Raw genomic sequence first — 7309 nt, 5'->3', positions numbered from 1 at the left:
ATAATAATAATAATAATAATAATAATAATAATAATAATAATAATAATAATAATAATAATAATAAAAACACTATCACCAATTATGATATTCTTGTTCCGAAAATGTGCCGCGATTTGCATATCCCTTAACAAAATCGTTTTCGAGATTTTAAAGAACTCCTTATGATTTCCTAACAGCTTGTTCGAAAAGCATTGACACTATATCCGAAAATTTGCGAGTGATGGTGCTCGAAATAGTTTTCTTCGGAATTGCGAGATAAAAGCCCTGTCAGTAAATGCAGACGGAACGTTAGCGCATACTGCTGCCGCTTTAGTGAGTGATATCTCCAAAGTAGTGCTCGTAATAGCATCATCATGCTAATTGGACAAACCGTGAGACCTGTCCCTGTTTCCTTCCACGATAACAATCAAAGCCCTTTATAATTAATTTTAATAATCACTAAAGTACTAATATGTGACGTAAATATGACGGAAATTGTCACGACACACATCTCGGATGTCCGCTGGTGCGGATAATCTGTTGCTAAACAAAGTCTCCTAACTTGACACCGTTGTTCCCTTGTTAATATTTACTCAGTTTTCTCGGAAATTGCATCACCAGAAAACCAAGCCAGAAAGCAAATGTTATTCAGGCGCCAAGAACGAAGGAAATGCGTTGCTATATTGGGCGCTTTGTCGGCGTGAAGTAATGCTCGTATGAAGTGTCACCTGCAATACTCGCTCCGTTATGTGCGCGTTGCGTAAAACTTAGCCGCAAGTGTGATGGAATGCGTCGATTATGAGTGACATTTGCTAGGTGAACTTGTCTGTGGCGCGAAATGCATTTTGTGAAAAGGGGACAGAAGAGAGGAGACAGTGAAGCGCCAAACTACCAACTGTTTAATGAGAGCGTCAGAACATACAGAAAGAAAGTTAACTTCCGCGCGTGCGCAGAGAGCCAAGGTATGACATGGAACTACATGGTCATGATAACATTTTTTCAAGAAAGCACATTTCTGCAGAATACAATGTGATGGATGTGTCACTAATACAATCAGACCCTTTCTTTTTAATAAAGAAAGCTTCCAACAACTCCCTCGAAGTTTTGTCCGCCACTTTTGCCTAGAATCGACACTTGCTTAAAGCGTGGCTCACAATGACTGGACGTTGCATTAATGACAGACTGAGGGAGCATGCTAATAGTATTGGTAAGTGTGACAATGCGCATCTTCCTGCGTACTGTAAGGCCTGTCATTGTGAGCCACGCTTATAGCAAGTATCGATTCTGGGCAAAAGTGGCGACAAAACTTCGAGGGAGTTGTTGGAAGCTTTCTTTATTAAAAAGGAAGGGTCTGATTGTATTAGTGACACATCCATCACATTGTATTCTGCAGAAATGTGCTTTCTTGAAAAAATGTTATCATGACCATGTAGTTCCATGTCATACCTTGGCTCTCTGCGCACGCGCGGAAGTTAACTTTCTTTCTGTATGTTCTGACGCTCTCATTGAACAGTTGGTAGTTTGGCGCTTCACTGTCTCCTCTCTTCTGTCCCCTTTTCACAAAATGCATTTCGCGCCACAGACAAGTTCACCTAGGAAATATCAGCATCAACTTGCCCAAGAATGTTCTTTTCGATTATGAATGAGTCTTGTCGCATTACAGGAGGCACTCCTACGCAGTGGCGCCATGTCTTCACTATACGCACCAATCAATAGTATTTAGCTGTGCTGTCTGTTCGTTTATGGGGAAGCCCCTTCGGCCTCTCTATTGCACTTCATTCTCATATTTAACGAAAAACGCGTAATCAAACTCCTGAGCCTAACCAGTAACGTACCAGGGCGTAGTGCTCACATTGCGGACACTAATGTAAAGTCTTATTCGGTTGTGAGGCAATCGTACGCACATTTTACGCAATCGCATAATTCGCGTTCTTCAGAAAGCCCAACTGCCTCGCTATTCGTAACTAGACTTCAGCATCCCGGTCAGCAACAATGGGTGTCGTTGCGTAACCATAATCAGAATAGGAGAGAAGTTTCACATGCATAAGCGGCATGCGGGTACTGTCAAATCAGTGTTCTAAGCAAAACTAAAGTACATAAAGAAAGAAAGCGAGAGATGGAACATAAGCGAGGAGCCAAGTTATATCCAAAACGTTGCATATAAAACGCGTTCGTAAACCAAAACCTGCGCACGATCCGATAATGACTCGTATTGCATCAGACACAAAAGCACGTTCCCGTATGAAATGCATCCCATCTCGTTTGCGCCGCGTGTTCTTAGTCAGTCTTCCAGACCATCATAACGCCAAAGGCATTTCGTGCGCGAAAGTCCTGCTTGCCTTCACCAATTAGCAGTGACACGGGCTAGCGAGCCCACCGGACCCCGAATTAAATCTCCAGAGGGATGAGGTCATTCGGTTAACTCGATTTTCCCGCGGGTACCTAAATCTGATTACACCTTCCCGGGAAACGCCGGGGCCGCTCTGACAGCCACCGGTCCATGTGGTACGGGGAAGACTACGCGGCCGGCATTCAACGTAAAAGAAGAGATGGCGCGGCCACGAAGAGGCCATCTGTTTGGGGATGGCGCCGCTAACAGGTGTTGGCAAACAATGATTGGTTTGTGCCCGGGACCCAGTCGAGGAAATAAAACGGTTGGAAGGAGGGTGCATGGAGGTAAGCGGGGATAAGGAGCTGTTTTCTCGGCAAATCCCTTCCCGTCGTTAGTTCTCTTTACTTTCCCCGAGATGTCGGTACCGATCGGTGGACGCCAGTGCCGGTGACACGCACCGATTGGCTAAAAGGCACCCGGACGGTAGTCCTTCGCAACGTATTGACGGGATTTGCTCGAGCTGACGCGTAGATTGGCGCCAGCGTAGAACAGGGATGTTTACTTTTCTCCGTTTCCCCTATACCAAACGTACTTCCTTCCGCCTAAGGACACCTTGCTTTGTTTAGCGTTTTGAGATGGCCGGCTCTGTACATTCCGACAATTTCATTAGGACATAGCGTTAGAACTGAAAAAACTCCTAACCTTTAAAACTCGATTCCCTTCGACTGTTTCAACATTTCTATAAAAAAAATGAGTTACTTTAGTATACGCCAAAGAGAGTGAAGGCGAAAGCCTCCGTTCTCAAGACATATTAATTAAATTACTTGACTTTCTCATTCGAATGCGTTGTCACTTCCACCAAAGATCCTGGGTTTGACTCTCTCCAAAGGTCTAGGGTTCGAGTGCCTTAATTAACTCTATCTCAATTAACTGTGCCCTAATTAACACCAATGGTTGTGGGTTTGACTCCCGCGGAGAATTGATTTCGTTTCAGATGCGTGTGAGAAATCCCCTTGCGCTTAAGTTGATACGACAACTTCATGATGTCAATTGTAACCCAACTTGGAGATTTCGCCCATATCTCCAAGTTGGTTCGCATGGAACCAACTTGGAAGCAATTTCTGTACTGAACGCCGTGTTTCAAGGCCGCCGTCTGAGGAGGCATTTAAGGCTTTCGCCTTAATTTATTTAAGACGTGCTAATTTATGGGTTGTTTTTCTCATTAATAAACGTGCCTTGTTTTCGCGTGCAACACTATTCGGTTGAGGTAAGCAACCTCCGCTTACCGTGGTGGTGAAAGATGACATTTTTGAGGTGCTTCGGACGAATATGTATAGACTTAAGATTCGACGTGTACAAACGCGCACAATATTGTGTTAAGTGTGCTGTCCGCGTGTTGAAACTGCTGTTGACGGACCGACACAGACAAAAACAGGAAAGGACTCTGTTGTCTGCTTTTATTTGTGTTTGTTCGACATTTGTCCTTAATTTACCGTAGTAAGGACCAAAAACTGCGGACAGGGACCACTGCAAAAATCGTCAGCTTAGGGGTAACCGTGCTGTCTTGCGCGCGTACCTTTGTGATGAGCCCCGTCTCGAACTCGACGTTTCCGGATCCGGAGAATGACTGCGAGCCGATGCTGGTGGCTAGGATACGAAAGTTCATGGGGTAGATGAAGGCGGCGCTGCAGTTCCCTCGCCGGCCGTAGTTTCGTAGCGTGTAGATGGGGCTGTCTGACAGCGGCAGGAGCATTACGTTACAGGCTGCAAAGGAAAAATAAAAACAAAAATGAGAGCGCATGACAAACCAAACAACTTGGTTTAAGTTTGAGTAGGCCAATGAAAACAATAGTTGGGAAAATCACCTCCTGCATTGTACCTTTTTCTCTTACTAGATTCTTGATGCTTGTGTCAAACAAAACAAGCAATAAAAACTTTCTCTTGATTTTTTTTCGGTCGCTATAGTACTATACTGTGGCCAATCAGAAGGCATGTAGGAACCAAAATTACCAATTCACCAAAAGTGGCCAGTCAAGATTGAAAGAGGCTTTGCCTGTATAGAAACAAGAAATGTGCAACGCTACGCGTTCCATTGTCTATACGATTTCCTGTTAGCTCACATTATGTATTCTGTAGTAGTTAAAACTGGAATAATTATTTCCCACTGGACAGCTTTCGTTTGTTCGTCAAAGCCGGGTGTATCAACGGAGAAAAATGGGAGGGCGCGGATACCTGATGGTTTTAATGACGCAGACCGAAAAACAGTTTCGCTGCGCTAGTTTTTTATTCCCTCCTCCAGAAGCCCCAATTTCCGCCTCGCCCGAAACACAATAATAATTTTCAAGGAAAAAAAAACACTTCCTTCATTCTGCGTGACAAAAACAGCCTTTCAGTAAACAAGTGCGCACTCGCTCATACGGAGTAGTAGCCTGCGCCATTGTATACTTGGTGCGTTCTGCGAAACACCATCTATCTTGCCGCTCATATATATTATTTTGTCACTTTCTCGGAAGCTGCATTTTTACCCTTCCTGACTGGTGCTAAGAAGAGCATCAGCGTTACCGGCACAACTAGTCAAGTAATGCAGTCACGGCAGAATATTTTTCGGTTTAGGCTTTCAAGTGACGGCGCCAAGGCCTGGCGAGAAATCGCACTCACAGCACTCGGCTGGTTAAGCTATTTCCGCGCTTATATATACAAGGAAATGCGCGAGCCACTCACGCTTTGGATTTTTCCTGAACGATACGAGGACGGAGAAGTAGTTTCCGCGTGTGGGCACCCTGAAGAGGACGATGCCGACGTTCTGCGACGTCACGAACGGCTTCCAGGGCTTGATGGGTCCGCAGAACTCGGCGAACCGCTGGTCCATCGGCTTTGGATGGTCCTCCTGGCTCGGAAAGTACTCGCCGTTGTTCTCCCAGCCGTCAAACACCTGCGGCCGCGAGATAGCAGAGATGGCGCTCAGTGCACAGAGTAGAACGATATCCATTTTGTGTTCCGAGTGGCTCTACTTGTGTTGCTGTCGTATGTGTCGAGACTTTTTTAAATTCTATATTACAAGCCGCGAATACACATTTTTTGTCAGGGAATCCTTCTTCTAACGCTGAGTTTTGTGCAGAATACAACCAGGTGGATTTCGTACTGGGCCTTAGGCCGAGAATTTAGGTTCTGTGCTTGAAGAGAAGCTCATTCTAGGCGAACGCCCTAACTATATACTAACGGCACATGCTTAGTACAGCTCAATTTTTTTATTGACATCTTCTTTTCTTTCCTTTATATTACTGCTCCTTGCGAGTTGTGTAAGTTTCTAAACGTTTATTTTTCGGATACTGTACTCTTCCTGCTTCCTTAATTTTCCAAAGAATGAGCACCAACAATAATTATTAGACAAATTTCTCGCGTTACCATTATGTTCAATATAGGCGTCTGGGTAATTTCCCTATACCTTTCCTTTCTGTCGTCCTCCCCCCTCCTATGCGGCTGCAAGAACGGCGCAAATGCATTCCCATTTATTAACACATGAACACGGTACAACACAACTTAAATGGTAGGTAATATAGTTGCATCACTGATGACAAGTTCACATTACAGGTGTGTGACACTGCAATAATTTGGATCAAATAAGCTTTATTTTTCCCACAGGATGTCCGCTCGGCTTAGGTGCCGTAAAAAAAGCTCTTTCAACGGGATGTCCTAAATGACTGGTCATTTATGGAGCGTATGGTATACCTGTGATATTACCGCAACTTTATGGCTTATAAAGCACCACTCCACAAAGAGCGTCACGTTTCTTGAGGTTGTTTCAAGCGTTGTTGTAGTGACAGATGCCGATAAATCTGATGCCACCGCAATGTAGTATACTGTACACACTTGCTGTATAGTTTTGCAGATGAAGAGTGTACATTTTTCGCCTCAGCCGCGCGTCGCCGCAACCAGTTCGATTCTTAATATTTGCCGGTTGTGTAGTTTTTGTTAACAGGTAACGTTGAGACTTCAAAATTTGCTTTTATAAGCTATTGCGTGTGTAAGCCGAGCAAGGCACAGGAAAATGTGCGGGAGTGGAACTATTCAGCCGCCCTTACTTGCCGCTACTTCAACGTACGATGTGTAATTACTGCGTTGACGTTCACTGTATATTAGTGCTTTAGCTTGTCCGTAAAGTTATTTCCGTTTACGAGTTATCGGCCTACCTGAACCATGGATAGCAGTAACAAAGCTGGTAGTGACACCTTGTGATTCTTTGTCTAACTACAATGCATCCGATAATTTTTTTGTGTTGCGTTAACGTTTGCGTGGAAGGGAAACTTATAAATGAACTGCACCTTAACGATTACGTCGCTATCAACGCTTTACACCAGCTGTTAAGTAGAGTATGGTAAGTCACATTGCAGTTAGGTTTGCGTGCTCTCTAATTAGGCACTGTGCCACGAGGTGTCGCTGCTAGTGTTGTTGCTGCCGTATACGCCTCCGCGTTTACCTGGCATACCGCAATCACTAATATATTTACACACAAGCTAAAACTGTAAAAACGTTTAATGCTGAAGCTCTTAATGCCATCTGTGCGCCTTAATTACGTCAGTGTCGCGTTTGGCAACGGGGAATCGCAAAGGGGGCCTTTACGCTGGACCCGGTGTTGAATCCCCCCCCCCCCCCCTATCCACTCCCGTGGCTACAATCTTTATCTATAGACAATCCTAGTTTAATTGGCAGGCACATAAATTTTGCACGTGGTCATGTCATGGCTCTTGCACTGGAGCTAAGTTTATATCTATTCCCGAACGCATCAACTTGTTGCAGCAGAACCTAAACGGTAGATAATAGTTCCATCAGTAGCGACAAGCTTCCCTTATAGGCGTGGGATATTGCTGTAATTAAATTCACTTAAACTCCTTTATTGCTTTCACAAAACTGGGGCTGGGACGTCAGTGCCATATTTCCGTTGCGTAAAGCGTAAAACGTTGTTCAAGGGAATGTCCTTAATGAGAGGTCCTTTAGACA

General features: G+C 44.5%; 2 protein-coding genes across 5 annotated transcripts in view; one reads left to right on the top strand and one right to left on the bottom strand.

Moving 5' to 3' along the window:
* The window catches only part of LOC119456850 (uncharacterized), a 191821-nt gene that overhangs the window by 23217 nt on the left and 161295 nt on the right, over nucleotides 1–7309 (top strand). The gene's annotated exons all lie outside the window — the stretch shown is intronic.
* The window catches only part of LOC119455906 (corticotropin-releasing factor-binding protein), a 135439-nt gene that overhangs the window by 19273 nt on the left and 108857 nt on the right, over nucleotides 1–7309 (bottom strand). For both annotated transcript variants that reach the window (XR_007467549.1, XM_037717444.2), the window contains exons 4-5: nucleotides 5033–5243; nucleotides 3888–4075 (exon numbers count right to left, since the gene is read on the bottom strand). Coding sequence is in view for 1 of the 2 variants with exons in the window: in XM_037717444.2 (XP_037573372.1) it covers nucleotides 3888–4075; nucleotides 5033–5243 (399 nt within the window). In the remaining variant the exon portion in view is untranslated. The remainder of the gene's footprint in view (nucleotides 1–3887; nucleotides 4076–5032; nucleotides 5244–7309) is intronic.

Source organism: Dermacentor silvarum, chromosome 6 (genome assembly GCF_013339745.2).
Source record: "Dermacentor silvarum isolate Dsil-2018 chromosome 6, BIME_Dsil_1.4, whole genome shotgun sequence".
NCBI lineage: Eukaryota > Metazoa > Arthropoda > Arachnida > Ixodida > Ixodidae > Dermacentor > Dermacentor silvarum.
The sequence above is the reverse complement of the archived record's forward strand: the minus strand, read 5'-3'. Positions and strand labels throughout refer to the sequence as shown.